This window comes from Furipterus horrens, unplaced genomic scaffold (assembly GCF_987537825.1).
Source record: "Furipterus horrens unplaced genomic scaffold, mFurHor1.1.pri manual_scaffold_13, whole genome shotgun sequence".
NCBI classification, from domain to species: Eukaryota; Metazoa; Chordata; class Mammalia; order Chiroptera; family Furipteridae; genus Furipterus; species Furipterus horrens.
This window is the reverse complement of record NW_028327183.1, coordinates 43,700,764-43,721,702: the sequence shown is the minus strand read 5'-3', so window position 1 is coordinate 43,721,702 and position 20,939 is coordinate 43,700,764. Positions and strand designations below refer to the sequence as shown.

The 20,939-nt window shown below is 53.6% G+C and overlaps 2 protein-coding genes across 14 annotated transcripts; one reads left to right on the top strand and one right to left on the bottom strand.

Moving 5' to 3' along the window:
• CD37 (CD37 molecule) lies at positions 1-4,846 on the top strand. Of its 4 annotated transcripts, none has more exons than XM_090260790.1 (8): positions 1-152; positions 295-367; positions 1,233-1,357; positions 1,463-1,537; positions 2,028-2,132; positions 2,811-3,047; positions 3,371-3,454; positions 3,740-4,106. In XM_090260790.1, exons 3-8 carry the CDS (start codon positions 1,244-1,246, stop codon positions 4,082-4,084), a joined length of 960 nt encoding a protein of 319 aa, XP_090116916.1. In that variant the 5' UTR covers positions 1-152; positions 295-367; positions 1,233-1,243; the 3' UTR covers positions 4,085-4,106. The 4 variants fall into 4 exon arrangements, with proteins under 4 accessions (XP_090116916.1, XP_090116919.1, XP_090116920.1 ...); XM_090260793.1 differs by lacking the exon at positions 3,740-4,106 and adding an exon at positions 4,453-4,846 and having other exon boundaries at positions 5-152; XM_090260794.1 differs by lacking the exon at positions 3,740-4,106 and adding an exon at positions 4,453-4,846 and having other exon boundaries at positions 83-186.
• On the bottom strand, positions 4,842-20,939 carry TEAD2 (TEA domain transcription factor 2). 10 transcript variants are annotated; one of them, XM_090260781.1, is made up of 13 exons: positions 20,882-20,935; positions 19,124-19,361; positions 18,669-18,733; positions 17,891-17,953; positions 16,865-16,876; positions 16,597-16,704; positions 16,435-16,493; positions 13,373-13,437; positions 12,189-12,337; positions 9,029-9,202; positions 7,016-7,177; positions 6,192-6,344; positions 4,842-5,637 (listed from the first exon to the last, which is right to left on the bottom strand). In XM_090260781.1, the coding sequence occupies exons 2-13, from the start codon at positions 19,353-19,355 to the stop codon at positions 5,524-5,526; spliced, it is 1,356 nt and encodes a 451-aa protein (XP_090116907.1). In that variant the 5' UTR covers positions 19,356-19,361; positions 20,882-20,935; the 3' UTR covers positions 4,842-5,523. The 10 variants fall into 10 exon arrangements, with proteins under 10 accessions (XP_090116907.1, XP_090116906.1, XP_090116911.1 ...); XM_090260780.1 differs by having other exon boundaries at positions 20,842-20,906; XM_090260785.1 differs by having other exon boundaries at positions 7,055-7,177; positions 20,842-20,906.

Sequence of the window (20,939 nt, the reverse complement as noted above, 5' to 3'; positions counted from 1 at the left end):
TTCCTCTTTCTCTGTGTTCCTTTCTCTTTCTCAGCCTCTCTCTGTCGTTCAAGGCTTCTTTCTCCCTGCCTCCCCACTGCCAACTCCTCTTCTGGTCGCTCACCCGTCCAGGCGAAGATGTCGGCCCAGGAAAGCTGCCTCAGCCTCATCAAGTACCTCCTTTTCGTTTTCAACCTCTTCTTTTTCGTGAGTTTTCCCCTGGCTGCCCAGCCTGAGCCCTGGTCCCCGTCGCAGCCGCCCACTTCATTCGTATTCCTACTTGCTCACCACCGTTTTCTCATTTCCTCTCCCCAGGTCGTAGGCAGCCTGATTTTCTGCTTTGGTATCTGGATACTTGTGGACAAGGCCAGCTTCGTGTCATTTGTGGGTGAGGGGGCTGGGGCAGTCAGGAAGGGCCTTCCTGGAACAGGCGTGGACCCAGCTTCCCTGCAAGTGGCCTCCTGGGGTCTCCCTTGTCCCAGGGAGCCCCACAGGGCCCAACTCCCTAGGCAGGTCCCAGGTCCTGCTGCAAAGCTCACCACTGCCGCACCTCTCCAAGCCTGAGTGTCTTCCTCTGACAAATGAGTTGCGCTTACCACTCATGACAATGATAGCCATTTCTCAGGCACTTCCTCTGTATCAGACCTTGTGCAGATGCTCATCATATCCTCCCAGAAACCTCTCCTGAGGTTCAGAGAGGGGAAGTCACATATGGGGTGTCACACAGCAAGAAGGAGAAGCACAGATATAACATTAATAATACTAGAAGGAAAAGAATAATGGGGTAATAGTCAAACTCTTAATGGCACATATTGAATAAGTGTTCACCCTGTGTTGAGGACGGGGTTGAACGCATGCCTCCCAGGTTTCCCTCAAAACAACCCCAGGAAATAGATAACATTCTCCCTTAGGCTGCAGGGAGGTTAAATTGAGGGATCCAATGTCACAGAATAAGGGATGGGGCTGAAACTCCTGGGAGTGAGAAGGAGCTGAAGGAAGAAAGAGAGATTGAAAGCAGGAAGGAGAGACTGAGAGCTGGAGGGAGGAAGAGGGACAGACTCAGAGAAGAATCGCAGAGGAGAGAGACAGAGACTCGGGATGTGACAGGGCCGAAGACACATAGAAAGGGGTGCCAGAAGCCCAGAAGCAGGCCCCCCCCCTCGGATTCTGCTCCCCACTGCATTGGGTGGGGAATGGGTCTGCCTGGAGTTGCGTACAGAAGACCCAATGTCACTGCCTCTGACCTCCCCCAGGGTCGTCCTTCATGCCCCTACAGATCTGGTCCAAGGCGCTGGCCATCTCAGGAATTTTGACCATGGGCCTTGCCCTCCTGGGCTGTGTGGGGGCCCTGAAGGAGCTCCGCTGCCTCCTGAGCCTGGTGAGTGCCCCTCCCCATCCCCTAGGATCACCCCTTTCCCCCCCCAAATAGAAACCCTGCGTCCTGGGGAGGTGCTCAGCCTGACCGCGCCCCTTTGCTCCTCAGTATTTTGGGGTACTGCTGCTCCTGTTTGTCACGCAGATCACCCTGGGGATCCTCATCTCCACTCAGCGGAATCGGGTGAGCTTGCCTGCCCCCCACCCCACAACCTGGCATCCAGTGGGTGGGGGGTGGAAAGAGAAACAGAGGCGGACAGGGACTGACCCAAAGACAAATAACAGAGAAAAGCAGAAGAGAGAAACAGCCACAGACAAAACAGAGACAGGGAGAAGCAGAGAAAGACCCACACGGAGGAAGACAGGCAGCAAGAGAGACAGAGATCCAAAGGGAAACAAACAAAAAAGTGGGGGTGAGAAAACACCCGGAGACACAGAGGCACCAAGGAAGACCTGATGAAAGCTCGTGGGAAAAGGCGAGAGAAACAGAAACACAATAGAAACGGGCAGAGAAAGGTTTTGAGACGTAGGTGGTCATTCAGTGAGGAACCGACGCCAGCTTAAAGATGCTCAGGGACCCCTTGGGGTGGAGGCAGCCGGGACTGGCTGGAGTTGGTCTGGGCAAGTGGGGTGGGGAGGTAGGCGGGGGTCCACCCTCACTCTCAGCCTCTCAGCTGGAGCGGAAGGTGAAGGAAATCGTGCAGGAGACGATCCGAAACTACCACGCCAACCCGGAGAAGACCCAGGCAGAGGAGAGCTGGGACTACGTGCAGTTTCAGGTTTGTGAAGCCCTGACCCGCCCGAAGGAGTAGCCCTCCCTCTAGCCCTGGGACTCTGATGTGGCTCTGCCGTCTACCTGGAGAAGACTCTGCCCTGTTCTGGGACCCTAATGTAACCGTATCTACCCAACCCACCTACTGCCAAACCCAACATGGCCCCGCAGCCAGGTGATAAAATAACCAGCCCCAATGTGGCCCAGTTGCCCAGCTCCCATCCAGACCCTGGAAAGGCTTCGTCCTCTGCCTCACGAAGACTCCAGCCTCAGCCCCAAGGCCCTAGCGTGATCCCACTTCCTAACCCTACGGAGTCCCATGGGGTCCAGCCCACGTGAGACTCCATTCCCTGGTTACTCACGTGGCCCCGCCCTCCCATCCACCTGCCCTCTAACTGAGGTGGAATTGCACTTCCCACGCAATCATCCATCCCCAGAGTGATTCTGCAGCTTCTTCCCCAACCGTACGTCGCCTCGTGATTTGTCTCTCCTACTGTCCCCTAGCTCTGGCCCAGCCCACTGTTCCCCGTCCTGCACCCACTACTCAGCCCTCTGCTCCCAGCGTGACCTCATACCATCACCTGATCCCCCAAGTCATCTTGGGGTTAAGGGTAAAAAAGGACCGTGGAGTCATCTTGCACCCTCCAGTTCCGGTCCCTCTGATCTGACTCTGTCTCTCTTCCAGCTGCGCTGCTGCGGCTGGACCTCTCCTCGGGACTGGTTGGGTGTCCCCAGCCTGAATGGCAACAAGTCGGAGGCGTACCGCGTGCCCTGCTCCTGCAATAACTCATCGGCGACCAACGACTCCGCGATCTTCGATATGACCTTCCCGTCCCAGGTCAGCCAAGTCGGACCACGGGCGCGGCTGCGACACAGTTCAGACCTTTGCGTGGTCCCTGTCAACAGCAACATCTATCGCGAGGTGGGAAGCGGCGCACGGGAGAGAAGGGGTAGAACTGCTGGGAGGGGCGTGGTCCCCAGAAGGCGGGCCCACAGCATGTGGGCGGGGTCTGCAAGTAGGGTGGGGCTACGAGGTAGAACAGTACAGCCGGAGGGGCGGAGCCCCTAGGAAGGGCGAGTTCTAAGAAAAGGCGGAGCCTAGAGAAAAGAGGTGGACCTGGGGTGCTGATGTAGGGAAGGGTAGGCTTGTTCCGAGCAAAACTAGAGAACGCTGGTAACTAGGGAAGCGGGGCGAGAGCAAAGCCCAGAAAAAGCTCTAATTGTAACCTTTCTCTCCATTCCCAGGGCTGCTCGCGGAGCCTCCAGAACTGGCTGCACAACAACCTCATCTCCATCGTGGGCATTTGTCTGGGCGTCGGACTACTCGAGGTAACCTGGTCGCACCCTCACTCGCGACTGGCTGTACCATCCTCAGATAGCCCCGCCCCAAACTGCGTGTCCTCCTCTCGGTGAACGTGAAAGTCGTCTGAGTGTTAGAGCCTCAGCCAATACAGGCTTTTCCGTCGCTCCGCCTGGGGCGAGACCCGGCCTGTGAGCCCTGATTGGTTTAACGCGGGGAGCTATTCCCGCCCTTTCTTGAGAGGCTCCCATTGGCTCTCCTCGGCGGACCAACCTCCTTCTATTGGCCGCAATATCCCTCCCCTTTCCCGGCAGGTGAGTGTGGCGGGGCTGAGTCTGCTCCTGCCGCGCAGAGCGCTCCGCAGGGAACCCCAACCGCAGGGGCCAGGCGCCGACGGTTCGTGCCCCGAACCCGCCCTGAGCGCTGACGGCAGCAGCGGGCGCAGCGGCAATCTGTGGGGTGGCTGGGGCATGGCGGATGCTTGCCCCAACTGGGGGGACAAGGCCCCGCAAGGCAAACTGCCCATAGCCCTGGGGTCCTGGCCGCTTTGGAATCAAGATGAGGAACAGCCTGAGACCGGGAGCGTGGGCGCAGAGGTGGAGGTCGAGGTGGAATTAGAGGCGGAGGCAGAAAGCGAGACAGATGAGCCTCCAAAATAAAGGCCCCTGGGTTTGCTCCTGATCTCGCTCCTTTGCAGCCTGGACCTGCGTTAGATGCGGCTGAGTTCCTCCTGCCCCACCCTAACCCACCTCCCCAGCCCTTCCGCACCTTTGGTGGCCTAGCCCATGACCTCCGGCCCTTTTACCCTCAACTCCACTTTTCTCATCTTCCCCCAAATTCCCGTCCTAAACCCCGTCTTTACAAACAGGCCCAGTTCTCCCTCTAGCCCCACCCCACCCAATTCCTGACGCCTCCTTTTCTTTCCGGGTCCCAGCCCCTGGCTTTCCTCCCTTAGAACCCCCGCCACCCCACCTCCCTCTCATCACCACTCTCTCGACCTCTCTGATAGCGTCTCCTTTCTCTATAGCTCGGCTTCATGTCGCTCTCCATATTCCTGTGCAGAAACCTGGACCAAGTCTACAACAGGCTCGCCCGGTACCGCTAGGCCCCGCCCTCCCCAAAGACCCACCAGGACCCCTTCAATGCCCTTGGTCACTGTACTTACTTCCCTGCCCCCTGTAAATATTTGTTTAATCCCCAGCTGTCCCCAGCCATTGAACCCTCTGCCTCCTCATTCCCCCGGGGACCCAGGTGTCTGCCTGCCCCACTGCTGTCACCAGTCTCGTGGGACCTGGGGTTTCCTGCCACCAGTTTCTTGCCCCCAAAGATACCTCATTTCTTTGACTCATCTGTAAGCCTACCACTTCCCACAAGATTATTTTCACCCAAACCTCAAATAAATCCCCCGAGTTTTGATAAAATAGCTTTATCTTCTGTTAAAATACAAACCAACACAATTTGGGGGCGGGAGGTTGGGGGGGTGGCGTGGACAATACAGTAGCCTATGGCTCACGTAGAAGAGGGGATGACACAAAAGCCTCACCCCACTGCTTTCCCAGCTGAGAAAAAAGTCACAATTCTCACACCCACTTATAAATATCTCTTGTTATATTTAAAAAAAAATATTTCCAGGGCCCACCTGGCTCTGCTCTTGCACAGAAAGGGTTAACCTTCAATATTCAATATCAGGGTCACATGGTATGGGGGTGGTAAGGAGAGGCAGATTGGGAAGGAGGGGCGGAAAACAGAGGAGGACTAGCCAATGTATGATTAGGGCCTTCCAAAACAGCCAGAAAGGAGCGGGGGCGGGGTACCTGTTGGAGACTGAGAAACCAGTGCTGTGCCCTCAGGGCTACTCACTCCAGTCCCCAGTCCCCAATGCTCCGGGGGTGATCTGTCCTTTCACACACCCCTGTGAGGTCCCAATATCAGGATCCCTCCTTTCCTCTCAGTCCCAGCCCATTCAACTCACAACCCAGCTTTCAATGTCCCTTCTAACAGGGAGCAGCCCCCTCCCCAAATGAGAAGCCTGCGGAAAGCTGGAGGTCCTTCCTGGGAGGAAGGTATTACAGGGGTGAGCCGCTTCTGGGGTCTCCCTTCAGTCCCTGACCAGGCGATAAATGTGGTGCTGCGCCCCCCGCTCACTGGTGGAGACTTCAAAGACGTAGGCAGTGCAAAGCAGCAGCTCCTGGGTGTCTCTATTTGTCACCACCTGCCAAGAAGCCAGGAGAAGGGGTTTGTGCTTTGGAGATAGAGGAGGGACCACTGTCGCCCTCCTCAGTTATCCTGGGGTACCCAGGAAAGGGGTTCCCACCATGTCACATGCCCATGGCCCAGGAAGAGGGGATGCCAACATGCCAGGTTCTTTGTTTGAAGGGCCACACGTCAAATGGTATGTCCTGTGTTAGAGGGTCAAGGGGGTCCCCACCATATCACGTTCTCCAGGTAAAAGAGGTCCCTAAGTCAGCACATTCCCAAAAGTCAAAGGCATCCCACCATCTCAGGTTTCCTGGACTAAGGTTAGGTGCCCTGTAAAGGGGGTCCCCTTAGCTAAGGATCCACCGTTGAGTTATCCAGGTCAGTTTCCCCAGGGAAGAGGGATCCCCTCATGAGAATGCTACGGAGTCCCCACCACCTCAGTTCCCTGGGTAAAGGGATCCCCTAAGCCAAGGGTCCATGCAGGGTCCCCACTGTGTTAGCTCCCCAGGCGAAAGGGTCCCCGGGGCTCAGGGTCTGCGGTGGGCACTCCCAGCCCCAGCACATCACCTGGAGGATGGTGAAGTTCTCCAGGACGCTGTTCATCATATAGCGCTCGGGCAGCTGCCGCAGCTTGTGCAAGAAATTCACCAGGTACTCACACATGGGCGAGCGCAGCAGGCGGTACACGAACCTCCCGTCCTCTAGCTGGGCACGCTCCGTCTGAACCAGGGGGTGGGGAGGGGAGAGGACAGTGACTGAGACACACAGGGGTCACCCCAGGAGCCCAGCCACTCTGTGCCCTCCAGCTGTCATACCCACTCCCCACAGCCATGTCCCCTCTTCCACTGCCCCGTCCGCAGTGGCCAGACACACAACACTGAGCTCTCGGGTATCCAGCTCAGGACCACCAAGCCTGCAAACGAGAGACCCCTCCAGCCCTTCAAAGCTGTCTTCTGAACCCTCAATGACCTCTGAACTTCTCTGATCCCCAATACCATCAAACCCTCCAAAGACCCTTCAATAAGCTCTCCAAACTCTATGACCTCTGAACTTGAGACCCTGCAAGTCTTCAGCAACCCAACTGTGACCCCTGAACCTCCTTGCCCTGTGAGCTGTCCTAGATTGATAAGAACCTTTTGAATCTGTGACTGTAAATCTGTCCCATACATTACCTCTGCACCCTCACACTGACTCCTACGTGTGACTTTAGAACTCCATATTAGCTCTAAGCCTATGCATTGAACCCCCATAGAGGCTGGGACACTGCCACCCCACCATGAAGACTCCCCCAATGCCTGAGCTGTTGTGGCTCCTGGTCCATGTAGTCTGCACCCCCAAAATGGCAGGTGACTGGCACTCACCCGCCCAGAGCTCCACCCCTCCGGCCTCACCTCCACCTTCTCCACCACCTGCTTGCCAAAGGAGCAGACCTTGGAGGAACAGGTGAGGGTCATGTGCTCCAGGCTCTCGTACTGGCTGCTCACGCCATAGAAGCCACCACTGCTGCCACCAGCCCCCACCTCCTCGCCACTTGGGCCCCAGTTCAGGTCCGCCTGGGGGATGGGGAGACATAGGTAGAAGTTGGAGGGGACGTCCCTTATAAATGGTGGGGACTCTGCTAACATGACAACTCTGCCCCATGGCCTGGTTTCTCCCATTTGCCCCTGTAGCTGCCCACCCCTCTTCTTCAGTGTTCAAAGTCCCCACCTCTCCAAGGGCCAGTTTCTGGGGAAGACCCACCCTTCCATCAGTGCCGTAGAAGTCTGAGTCCCCAAAATGATCCTGACTCTCTCTCCATAGGAAGACCCCACTAAAGGAGCCCTGGAATTCAACTCTTCGCTCCTGCAGCCCCCAACTCAAGGGTTTAGCCCCTGACAAGAGCCTGGTTACTAAGGAGGCAGTCACTCACTCCCTAGCAACCAGAGGCTCTCCTACAGAGCCCTTCTCAACCCTGGTTGCTAAGACAAGGGGCTACTCCCTAGCAATGGGGCCTGGAGGGCCCTAGGGAACCCTCACTCCTCAATAGGACACTCTCCTGGGCCCTTGCAGCCATTCTCAGAGGTCAGACCCCGCATGACCCCGGTGGCCAAGCAAGCACAGTCCCTTACGCCAGGTGGGGTCTCATGATGCCTAAGACCTCATATCACCTTTGACCTGAGCCCCCTGGTCACCTTCCTGGGAGGCACACCTCTTCCTCTTCTGAACTTGAAACTTGACCAGGTCCCTCTCGTGGGTGGTTCAGTCCTCTGCTCAGAGGCCTGACTCCACCCATCACCCTGGCAACAGGGCCTTGTGAAGCCAGACAAAAACTGAAGGCCTTTCCAGCCACTTCCCTGCGTCCCTGCAGATGCTGGCCTTCTACGGTCATCTCCACACCTGGGACCCAGTGAGGCCTGTTTGAGACCCTAACAATGCCCACCCCCTCAGCAGCACATCCCCAGAGCCACCTCGGGCCTCCAGTCCTCACTCTGGAACCCTTAAAACAGCAGTAGCGATGGGTCCAGCGAGGCCAGCAAACCTCAGACCCTCAGCAGGTTTCCTTCCCAGAGACGAGGTCCTTCTGCGGTCCTGGTTACAAGAGCTAAAACACCCTACTCACAACATCTACTGAACCCCTATAGCGTCAGCCATTGTATTGGGCACCAAGCCAAATAGGCCTAAGAAAGACCCAAGTGGACCCTCTTATTCACAATTATATATATAGCACCTGATATTGTATATAATAAGTGCTCAATAGCCCTGGCTGGTGTGGCTCAGTGGATTGAGTGCCAGCCTTTGAAGGGAAAGGTCACCGGTTCGATTCCCAGTCAGGGCACAAGCCTGGGTTGCGGGCAAGGTCCCCAGTTTCTCTCCCTCTCCTTCTCCCTCCCTTCCCCTCTCTCTGAAAATAAATAAATAAAATCTGTAAAAAGAAAATAAGTGCTTAATAGGTGTTCGATGAACACAGGACTTGACAAAGCCACTCCCCAGCTCCTTCGATGGTATCCTCAAGGCCAGGCATTCTCTCACAACAGGGTCTGATGGGACTTAGCACCCTCTCTTTAGAAGCCACACTCTCCAGGACATTTGCTAAGGGGAGGAGGACATCCTTTAGCAACAAGGCTTGGTATGTTCAGGTGGGGTATAGGGAAGTCTGAAATGATAAGCCAATCCCCAGGGCCATATCAGTCACACAACGGGGTGTGGCAAAGTCTAGTGGGATCTGGGAGGTCCCAGTCCTGTCCCTACTGATCCCATGCATCCAGCCCTGGGGGCAGAACTCCTTGGTGCCCCTTGTTGCAAAGGGGGCTGATACTCTGAGCCATAAGGAGTGGTGAGGCCCAGGCTGACCTGGTAGAGCCAGAGGCCTTAGCTGGGAGACCACGTGATTTATGAGCACTTCTGTTTTTGATGGCAGAACTCACCCAAAACTTGACCAAGAAGAAGGCATGGGGGGGCCCGCGGTCGTACAGCTCCCGCAGACCACCCTTTTTCTCAGGGAACTTGTCATAGATCTGCCGGACGTCCACACTCTCGAGAGGCGGCGCTCCAGGGCTGGGGCAGTGCTGGCTGATGTGGACGAACAGGTGCCTCTGATACTGGAGAGGAACAGCCATGGGGGATGGGCTGGACCCCTGGCCCTCATTGCCCAAGCTAATCTCACACCCCTGCTGCCACCCCCAGAGCTCCTGCTAGCTGTTCCGCTGTGTCCACCCAGACACTGGGCCCAACTCCCAGGCACTGACCCCACTCTCTTCTGCCCCTTCCCACAGTAGCTCAGTTCTGAAGCCCTGTCCCTACAGCTCAGCTCTCTGCCCTGTCACCTCCTCTATATCCTCACAGCCCTGTCCTGTCCCACTTTCACCCCCACCTCCTGCATGGCTTCCCAGCCTCCAATCTCCCCCCCCAGTTCATTGCACACATCGCTCCAGAGCTGACCCTCAACCTCTCCTGCTCATAATCCTCCCATGGCTCCCCAGTACCCACAGGACAAATCCCAAGCCCTTCAACCTGGCCATATTTTGAACAGTTGTTCATAAATATCCCATCAATTAACAGGTGGATAAACGAATGGATGGATGGGAATCCACATAGCTCACACCAAGACTTCCTCTCTGTTCCCATTCGTATCACTTCTTGTCCATATCCTGAAATCTTCCCCATCTTTTCTTCCAATACAAATCCTCCTCCATCTTTCCAGGTCACGCACATCTACCTCTTTCTGGGAGCCTCCACTGATCACAAACAGATGGGATCTCCCTACCACGTCCATCACCAGGAGAAAGTCTGGGTCCTTCAGCTTGGCAATGCCAGCTCCTCCAGAACCAGCACCTGCCCACCTATACACAGCCTCACCAGCTTTCCACCGTATTCAGTCACTTGGTCCCCTGACAGCATCAATGCTGTTTCCATCTCTGTACCTGCAACATCCAGTTCTGCACATGACAAACTCCTATTTAACCCTCAAAGTGCAATTCAAATACTGCAACCTCAGAAAGCCTTCCCTAACTCTCCAGGCAGAATTACTCTTCTATACATCCACAAACACTTGAGCTTCCACCATCCCAGAACATACTCATCATTCAACAGATATATATCAAGAATCTACTGGCTCTGGCCAGGTAGCTCAGTTGGTTAGAGCGTTGTACCAATACACCAAGGTTGCATGTTCAATCTCCATCAGAGCACATACAGGAATCAACCAAGAAATGCATGAGAAGGTGGAACAACAAATTGGTGTCTCTCTGTCTCTCTGTCTCTTTCTCTAAAATCAATCAATAAAAAGCAGAAGAGAAGAAAAGAAAAATAGAATCTACTGTGTAGAGCCACTACTTTGGATCTCAGGGCTACAAGGTAAAGTCCCTGACCTCATGGAGCTCACAATCTACTGGCAGAGACAGAAAAAAAAAAAAAAAATTATTCATCTTATGGATAATACAAATTTCAGAGAGAAATGTATGCTACGAAAACAATCCTATGAGCCATGGCTGGTGTGGCTCAGTGGACTGAGCACTAGTCTGCAAACCAAAGGGCCAATGGTTTGATTCCCAGTCAGGGCACATGCCTGGGTGGCAGGCCAGGTCCCCAGTTGGAGGCGTGAGAGGCAACCACACATTGATGTTTCTCTCTCTCTTTTTCTCCCTCCCTTCCCCTCTCTCTAAACATAAATAAATAAAATCTTTTTTAAAAAAACAGGGGGTGGGGGGGTGGACAGGGGAGAGCAATGGGGGGAAAATGGGACAACTGTAATTAAAAAACAATAAAAATTTTTAAAAAGACTCAGCAAGCAAAGAAAGAAAGCATAAAAAATAAAAAGAAAACAATCCTGTGAAAGCATAGTAAGGGAGTGGAGAGCTAGCATTGTCTATAAGGCAGTTTGGGAAAACCAACCTCAGAAGATAATCAAGCGGGGGCCTGACTGGAGGGACAGAGTGGGGATATCTGGGGAAAACACATTCCAGGCAGCAGGAACAACAGATGCGAAGGCTTTGAAGCAGGAGTGGGCCTGGTGAGTTTCAGAAAGGGTATGGAGGCCAGTGTGGCCGGAGCAGAGCAAACAAGGGTGAGGGTGCAGGAAGGAAGGGCAGAGCAGGAATGGGGGTCAGATCATGCAGAACTTTGTGGGCAAATAAAGGTCTTCAGCTTTTCCTCCAAGTGAGATGAGAGGCTTTTAACCTGATCTGGTTTGGGTTTTACCAAAACCACAGCATAGAGTAATTGGTGTTTATGTGACCACTGCAGAGGCTATGGGTTCACAAACACTAGTTCCTTTTCACATAGTTAAACTACATTTCCCAGACGACTCTGCAGTTATGTGTGATCACATGACTAAATTCTGGCCAATGGGACGTGAGCAAACTTGACTGTTGCCACTTCCAAGTAAGATCTATAAAATCTCACTCTCTCCCTTCCACCATCTGCCAGCCAGATGCAGAGAATCCAGCAGCAGATTCTGAAACCCTAGAAAATGGCAGAGCCACAAAATGGAAGAAGCCTAGATTCCCCAAATCACTGTGTGGAAGGCTCCTGTTGACCACCCACCTTGAAATGTTATGAGTGAGCAACTTCTATGATGTTCAGTCCCTAGGTGTTGGGGTTATTTCTGCTGTCAGCCCACCCTGACTAATATGGCATCTCTCTCCATCATAGGCCAGGAAAATCTCAGACCTAGAAACAAGATCTGCTTTTCCAAGTCCCCAGTATCCACCACAAAGCCTGATTGCACAGTAGCCACCCACACGTGTTTGACGAATGAATAAGTTATGTCCTAAGAGTTTCTCTGACCTTCCCAACCCATGACCTCATGACCTTCCAGTTCCTTTATGCTAGGAGCTGTCAAAGTGTGGTCCTCAGACCAGCAGCAACATCACCTGGGAGCTTGTTAGAAATGCACATTCTCAGGCCCCACCCCAAACCTCCTGAATCAGCTATTCTGAGAGTGGGGCTCAGCAGTCTGTGCTTTAGCATGCCCTCCATGTCATTCTGATACACGCTAAAGTGCGAGAACCACTACTTTATGCTTTCCCTTCCTATAACCTTCTACATTCCAAACGCCCACAGCGACTATCCCAAAATTACACTCACAGAGTCAACTGCGTCCGGGGGTTCCACAAAGGCCGAGAATTCCACCAGCTGTAACCGGGCAGTGCCCAGGGCCCGAGCCTGCCAGGCTGGGGGTGATGGGGCAGGTGGAGGCAGGGCAGGGGGTGAGAGGGCTTGGGGGGGCTCGTACCCTAGAGAAAGAAAAACAAACAATAAAAATTGCTAACATTTATCAAATACATCACACACTGTTCTCTTGCCTGCCTCCACTTAGAAGCTGAAAAAGCTAAATACTCACTTTCCCAGCCTCCCTTGCAGCTAGAGGTGGCCATGTGACACAGTTCTGGCCAATGAGACGTTAGGGGAAATCTGCTCGGGGGCTTCTGGGAAGGAGTTTCTTCCTGAATGAAAAAGACAGAACTTTGGAAGGAGAAAGCTTTTGGTTCTTGTCAAGTCCTGCTTGGGACATGATGCCTGGAGTCACAACAGCCATCTTGGGACAGTAAGCAGAGGCCAGGGGACCTATAGAGATGCTAGTCCTGATATTGCTTAGCTGCTGAGCCAGCACATTAGCAGCCTGCCTTCAGATTTTTTGTTATGTGGAATCATAGTGCCTTTTTATTTGCGGCACTATTAATTTGAGCATTGTTACTTGCAGCCAAGAGCATTTCCTAACTGATGAATCTGGGAACCTAAGTGTGATTTTTTATCAATGTGAGTTCATAGGACCACATCAGCATGGACTTGTGGAAGCCATCTTCATTGCCAGATGGGCAGAGCCTGCCTGGCAATGAAGACACCAGAGGAAGGCAGAACCAAACAAGTCCTGATGCTACCATTGGAACACCTGGATCCAGCCATACCTGAAGCTGGACTCCTAAAATATCAGTTACCTGTACCAATAAATTCTGTTTTCTTATTGTTTTTGTCATCTAGTTTGACTTGGGTTTCTGTCACTTGCAGCTGAAAGAATCTTGACTAATATACATCCCAATGTCCCTTTGGCTAGCAAGTGGCAGAACACAAACCTAAGGTGTCTGGCTACAGATGCCATGCTCTTAGCCACTAGAAATTCTGTCACTCATCCTTCCATGCCCTCACACACCCTGCCTCAGAGCTGGACCTCAGTAGGAATATGTCCCCTGATTAACGGAAGGTTGAAGGAAAAATGGTTAGGGTTGACAAGAGAGACAGGAGGCAATGGAGGGTGGTGAGCAGACTCTTACCTGGGAGGTCAGTAGATGGGGGAGTCAGTGACAAGGAGAACGGTGTCTGCGAGAATGGCTTCACACTGAGGGAGAAAGGAAGCTGAGGGTCAGTGAGGTAGAAAGATGCTAATCAGGATGCTAATGGTAGCCCTGGCTGGTGTAGCTCAATGGATTGAGCGCCGGCCTGTGAACCAAAAGGTCACTGGTTCAATTCTGGTCGGGGGCACGTCCCTGGGTTGCGGGCTGGGTCCCAGTTGGGGGCATGCAGGAGGTGACCAATTTATGTTTCTCTCACACATCAATGTTTCTTTCCCTCTCTTTCCCCCTCCCTCCCCCTCTCTTTGAAAAGAAAGAAAATCTTTTTAAAAAGATGCTAATGTACCAGCTACCGAGTACTGAGAGGTCAGGACAAACTGGACCCTGTGCTAGCATATTACTTGAACATTTTTATCAAAGCCTCACAGCCAATGAGGTAGGTGGGATTACCGCTCTTCTCATTTGCACAGGAGAAACGTGAGGCACACAGGGGTCAGCGGGCCCACCCAGTCCCACAGCTGGGCACAGTGGAGACTGGGTTTGAACCAGGTCAGTGCCAACCACGAAGCCTGGGGACTTGATGATAGTGGTACCACTCATGAAATGGCAGAAAGAGAGCAGAAACGGGATCTCAAGAGGTGGGGAGAAGAAGAGGAAATTTGGAGAGAGAGGAGGTGGAAGGGTCAAGAGAGTGGGGAGAAAATGACCAGCAGCCCAGAAGCAGGACATCGGGCCAGACTCTGGGGTGAGGGGGCAGCACAACAGAATCCAACAGGAATTTCTGCAGTGACAGAAATGCTCTATATCGGTCCTGTCCAATACTATAGCAACTGGCGACACGTGGCGACTAGCCACAGGACATATGACCACTGAGCGAGAAAGTGACTAGGGTGTCTGAGGAAGTAAATTTTTAATTGTATTTAATTTGAATTAACTTAAATTTCAACAACCACACGTGGCTCATGACTACAGTATTTGATAGCAGAGCTCTAGAGGCCAATGACCTACTAGCATTCCGGGAGACGGTGGTGGAGAGACTGAGAGGTCAGCGGTCAAGGAGACAAAATGAGATCAGAGGTCAGTAAGAGATCAAAAGTCCAAAGATCAAGATCAGAAAAATACAGCCCTGTCTGGTATGGCTCAGTGGCCTGCGAACCAAAGGGTCACCGGTTTGATTCTCAGTCAGGTAGGGCACATGCCTGGGTTGCGGGCCAGGTCCCCAGTTGGGGGTGTGCGAGGGGCAACTACACATTGATGTTTCTCTCTTTCTCCTTCCCGTCCCCTTTCTAAAAATAAATAAAAACTTTTAAAATTAAAGAAAAAAAAAAAAGATCAGAAAGATACAAATCCCAGGGACTTTCAGACTTTGACTCCCAAGGGCCTTGACTTAATACTTGTCATCCCAATTCTGAAATCCAAACTCCAGTACTCTACCATGGACTTAACCTCCTGTCATCAGGCCACTGCCCAAAGGTCACCTCCTCAAAGGCCTTCCTGACTCCTGTCTAAATAGAGCACATATACCCTGCTTTATTTCCCACATTTATTCCTTTCTTATTAATGCTTATTTCCTTGTTTATTGTCTGCCTCCTCCCCTCTCTAAGTATATAAGCTCCATGAGGGCAGAAATTCTAACTTGTTAAATGCTGTGTCCCCAAGCCAAGCAGAGTAACGGGCACTTCTTCGCTGCTCAGTAAACATTTGACTGACTAACCAATGACTTAATACTGGCCTTTTCTCAGTTCCCGAAACTCACCAAACTTTCCTACCTCAGGGCCTTGGCACATGCTTTTCTCTACCTAAAATATTCCCATCCCCGTTCTTCACCTGGCAAAGTCCTAGTCAGCCTTCAATGTTATGTCCTCAGAGAAACCCCAGAACTCTCTCCCTCACCCCAAACCTTCACACTACATCACGCACACTCTTCAATGTTGCGTCTGTGCACATGACTGAGTGCATTCGCCTCCCCAGTTTGATTACCGGCTCCAAGAGATGGAACCCCAGTGACCAGTGCAGTGCGTGCTGAACTACCTGTCCTTCCAGACCAGCCTCTCCCCGGCAAACCTGTGGCTCCTTCAGCTCTGGGGACTTTTTCTGACCCTTCCTGTGTCCCCATTCAGCAGCACCTTCCCAGCGAACTTCCTTCGCTCCCAGCCTGGATCCCACAGCCTGTCACTTTGCTCTTGCTCTGGCAACACCCTCGACACTCCTGCCTCACCGTCCAGAGGCCACATTGCCCCACCAACACCCAGCCTAGACCCAATGACTCTTTTCTGGGCTGAAAGCTGTACTTCCCATGTGCCTCTGGGGCCCATTTCTATTCTTCTAGGCTAGAACCATACCCTGTCACCCTCATGGCCCTCTCAGAGCTAAAAAAGACACTTCCATTACCTCTGAGGCCCATTTTCCTCCTTCTGACTCTGAGAGAAGATAAGGACCCCTCCTCAGGCCCAGAAACAACTCTACGGAATGAGAACAAGCCTTCCCATGAGCCTCTAGGCCTCCACTCATCCTTCCTGGGAGCCTCTGGACCTAGAACTTACCTTTCCCATGAGCCTCTAGGGCTCTATTCAACAGTATGGGGAGTCTCTGGACCTACTACATTTCCCATGAGCCTCTGGGGCCCAGCCAACCTCACTAGAAGGTCATTATCCCCATGGACATCCTGCAGGCCTCTGACATTCATCAAATCCCATGCTGAGACTCATTTTTTCCCAAACCCACTACTCCCCTAGGTTGCACATCTCTGGACTGTCCCACCAACTCCAGTCACCAGCCAAACCTCAGGCACTGTCCCTGCCTCCTCCCTCCTTCTCAGTCCCTTAGGCCCCAGCACCATCCCCCCCTCCTGACTATGCCCTGTCCCCTCCTCACTATCCCATCTCAGACCTAGTCTTCCTCTCAGACCATCATCCCCTCACCCTGGGATCCAAATTCAGATAGCCTGTCTCCATGGAGACATATTCATAAGGAAGCTGGGAACTGGTAGGTGGGAGAGAGTGGAGGTGGGAGACATGTGCAGAGGCAGAACAGAAAGTACTCACTCTGGAACATTCCAGGGGGTCCCAGAGCTCCCTGACCAAAACTGGAAAAGTTCAGAGGCCTGGAGATGAGACAAAGGTGGACGGTCAGCCAGTTAGTCCGCTCTTGAAACAGCACCACCCCACCCTCCAGCCCTGAACCCCAAAGTCCCCATCCCAGGCCACCTGAGGAGCGGCAGGACCCAGTTTGGCCTGCAAGGAAGGTGCTGAGATGAGCTGGGCTGAGGACATGGTGGCCATTGTCTGGAAAGCCTTATCCTTGGAAACCTGGTCCTGGAGGAAAAGTTGAAGGTCCATGTCAACGGGGAACTCCAGTAGACACAGTGAGGGTGGGGACAATGACAGGGCAGATTAAGGGTGGGGAGATGCAGAATTGGGGGGTCAAGGCAAAGAAATGTCTGGGTTTAGGGAGTGGGTGGGCAGAGAGACTTACCACATTCAGGGCCTGCCCATGGGGGTGGGGCAGGATTCCAAAGAAGGAAAGAAAACATGACTTAATAAGTGAGGCCTTGGACACCCCACCTTCGTGCTCTACCAGCCCGATAGCCCACCACCCTGAGCTGGGCACCCAGAGGAAGGCAGAATGAAGGATGAAAATGGAAGAGAGGCAGCCAGGCCTAGAGAAGGAAAGAGGTTCCCAGTGCCCAGGATAAAAGACAGTAATGAGGGTTTCTAGGTCAATAAAGAGCTGGACAGAAGAGAAGAGAAGGTTTCCGGATATGCAGGCAGCAGGAAATGAGAATTTCAGGCCCAGAGGGAATAAACAGTAAACATTTTTGTGCGGAGGGGAACAGCGAACTCCAGAAAAGACTGAAGGGAAGGAACAGGAAGTGATGGTGCCCAGATACACAGAAAAAGACAGAAAAGACTGCATCCTCAGAGTGGGTAGAAAAGGAGGGTCTGAGGCCAGGGGGGAACAGGAAATCCAGAAGATGAAGAGACGAAAAGGGATGTGAAAAGCTCCAAAAGGAAATGAAGCCATCTGGCACAGAAAGAACAGGCAGGCCACACAGGGACCAGGAAACGAGAAAGTGAACCAGAAGAACAAGAGGAGACCCTCACAGCACAAGAGGGAAAAGGCGATGGGGACACCAGGAAGAGCAAAAGGAGAGGGACAGGAGGGGAGAACAGAGGGGGGCAGAAGAGAGCAGGAGCCAGAGGAGAGGCCCGGTGCCCCATCCTTCTTGCCTGTCCCAAGCTAAATCTCTGCACCCCATGCTCGATCCACCCCTCTCCACCTTGCTGGGCCACTAACCCGCCCAATTCTGTCTACCCTTCTATGTGAATCCGTTCCCATTTATTGGTCTCTGTCCCGCAGCCCAGTCCCCTCCCTCTAGGTCTCCGTCCCCCTCTCTCTAAATCCCTGTTTTCTCTCTAGGTCTGTCTTCCTCTTTCTGGGTCCCTGTCCCCTCTCTCTGGGCCCATGTTCCCCTCTCCAGATGTCTGCTTTGGTCCCTACCTTGAGCTTGGACTGGATTTCCCTTGATTTCCTTCGGGCCAAGACCTGGATGTGACTAGAGACCTGGAGGGAGTGACAAAGAAGTAGATTCAGGCCAGAGCCACTTGACTCTTGCATTACCTGCCCCTTTCCTCCCCCTCCAGGTGCCCCCCAGAGCTGCTAGAACATGACATATGGCACACACCCAACATGTTAGCTGTCTCAGGAGCATGCCAACACAGATGAGACCACAAAGGCCATTCTTTTCTCACTAACACTTCTGATCTTCCCCAGACCCAGCACATCTGGGTCTCCTTTCCCTTCCCTGCCCTTCTCTCTTTGGCACTTTTCATCTCTCTTACCCTGGTTCTAACACAACCGCTACGAGAACTATACCAAACAGGCACAGAGTGTACTCAAAGAGGTGCCAGGAAGACAGACTAAAGCAGTTGAACCAGACCTGGCTGGTGTGGCTCAGTGAATTGAGCGCTGGCCTGCGAACCAAAGGGTCGCTGGTTCGATTCCCAGTCGGGGCACATGCCTGGGTTGCGGGCCAGGTTCCCAGTTGGGGGTGGGCAAAAGGCAACGACATATTGCTGTTTCTCTCCCTCTCTTTCTCCCTCCCTTCTCCTCTCTCTAAAAATAAATAAAAATCTTTAAAAAAACACACACATTAAAAACAAATAAATAAATAAAGCACATGAACCAGATCCTCCTTGAACGTGAACCTCCCCATGCTAGTATGGCCCTGAGAAGACAAGCCTGTCCCAGACAGAAGCCCACAAATCAGTCCTGAGACCTGTTTGCGAGTTCGGGTCTTCCCTGTTCTCAGCTTGATGTAGCGGGCAATCAGTTCATTCCGACCTGGAAAGTCAAAGATGGAACAGAGTTAGACTTTCAGCAGAACTCCCCAACAGAAAGCACACCAGGGAAGGAGAGAGAAGCAACAATTCCCAGAGGTCCACAGCAAGCTGGGCGCTAGATGGTAGAAGAGTTATGACCGCAGGGTTTGGAGTCAGACTGCCTGGGTTCAAATTCCAGCTCCACCACACACTAGCTTTGCAGCCTCAGGCAAATCACTTAGGCTTTCTGGGCCTCAGTCTCCTCACCTGTGCAAAGGGATGCTAGCTCCTACCTGATCATCCAGAGGATACGACGTGCTTTTATGTGAACAGTGTTGAAAGCTGCACCAATGTTGGTTAGTATCTTTTCTGAATCAATGGTGGCCAGGGCAAAAGAGAGGGGTGGACTCACCGTACATCTTGCCTTCATCAGACAGGATGATTTTCCGCCGGCCACACGGTGGGTAGATGGCCAGGGCCTCCTGAAAGCTCTGCTCGATGTCTGGACTCCAAACACCCTCAGCATCTGGGCCCCCATCTCCCCCAGCCCCCTCGCTGCCACCGGTGCCCTCCTCACTTCCTTCCTCACTTCCCGTCCAGGCGCTGCCATCGTCCAGGGGGGCCCCAGCCCGGGGTTCTCCCATCTGGGCCTGGAAGGACACAGAGCTCAGCAAGCTTCCCCTGACCCACCCAGAAGGACCTCAAACTTGGAGGGCTGGGGGGCCTGGACCCCTGGGTCTGAGGGAGGAGGGATCCTGGAGAAGGGTGCTGGATTACTGGAGAAGCTTAGAATGAAGAGTGTCCTCCAGATTTCCAGGGAAGCCTGGGTTGTGATGGAGACTTGAAGACCCCAGAGTCATGCGTAAGGCCCATGAGGGCCAATCATCTGGGTATGGATTACTAGTTTACAAAGGCAGGAGTCAGGGCCTAGTTGTGGGTGAGATCTTAGTCCCACCCCAAGAACAGGTGCTGGGATGTGAGCAGCAGCTGCTGGGAAAGAAGAAGGGGCACAGACCCTAGTAAGGCTGAAGGGTGGATCCAGAGAGAGGGGAACAGAGACCCCGGGTGGGGGCACAGAGACCCAGAGGGAGGGGGACAGAGATCCAGAGAGAGGGGGCCAGAGACACAGGGCGTGGTGGGCAGACAGGCTCAGAGGGAGTAGGGGACAGAGATTCAGGGCACAAACTCAAGTGAAGACCAAGAAAGACCCACAAAACCTCAGACTCGGGGGGCAAGAGCGCCCTGCCATTAGGAGAGCCAGAACAAAGGGCCCAGGCATCCCCTCCCCCAGTTTCCCACAACCCCCACCAGGGGAGGGGCTGGCCAGCGAGGGCCCGCCCCTCAAGCTCCAGACCCCGCCCCTTCCCTCCCATCCCAGGCGCCTTGGGCTCGGATCCAACTCAAGTTCCCAGTGACTTTGCGGAGGCCGGGAACAGGGGAAAACTTTTTCCAATACAGTCAGATCCCGCCTCCCTGGCGGCTCCACGTCTTCCACAGCTTTCCCAGGACTCCAGAGTCCGTGCCCCCATCCCCCTCCTCCCTCGGACCCTGGAGTCCTGGCCGAGACAGACAAAGACCCCAGGCCGAGCCCAATGGCGCTGCGGCGTTCAGGACCCCCGTAGGCCAAAATCCCAGCCCAGATCTCCCCCATGTGGCCAGACAAAGGGACGGAGGAGCCGGCTAAGAACGGTCCCCCTAATTCCCGCTCCAGGCCCCAAACCCCCGAAGAGACAAGACTGGAGATCCAGGAAGCTCTGGAGCGCTCCCTCTGCCACTCCGGAGGCCCCTTTCTCCCTGAGGAGGATCAGGCGCCCACAAATGACACACACAAGTCAGTTCGGTGAGAAACACGAAGAGTCCTTTCTCGCTTCAAACCGACACTGTCGCAGATACGCACATCCCACACATACCCAACAAAATTCCCTGTCCTCACACTCCCAGGCGCACACTCCCAAACTCAGACGCATCAGCAGACACCCCAACTCCGGCGAAAGTCCCAGCCCCGCACCTAGACTTGGTCAGGAGCGCAAACTCGAGCCCCCGGGGAAAAAGAAGGCGGCATGCAATTCAGAAACGGTCTCACAAACACCTAAACTCCTAATGTGTAACTTTCCACCCCAACTCACACACCCCAAAGCAGGATTCCCGACTCCCGCCGGCGCCTTCCTACCTCCCGGCCTGGGGCTGGGAAGCCGCAGGCGGGCGGGGCGCTGCGAAGGAGAAAGTTG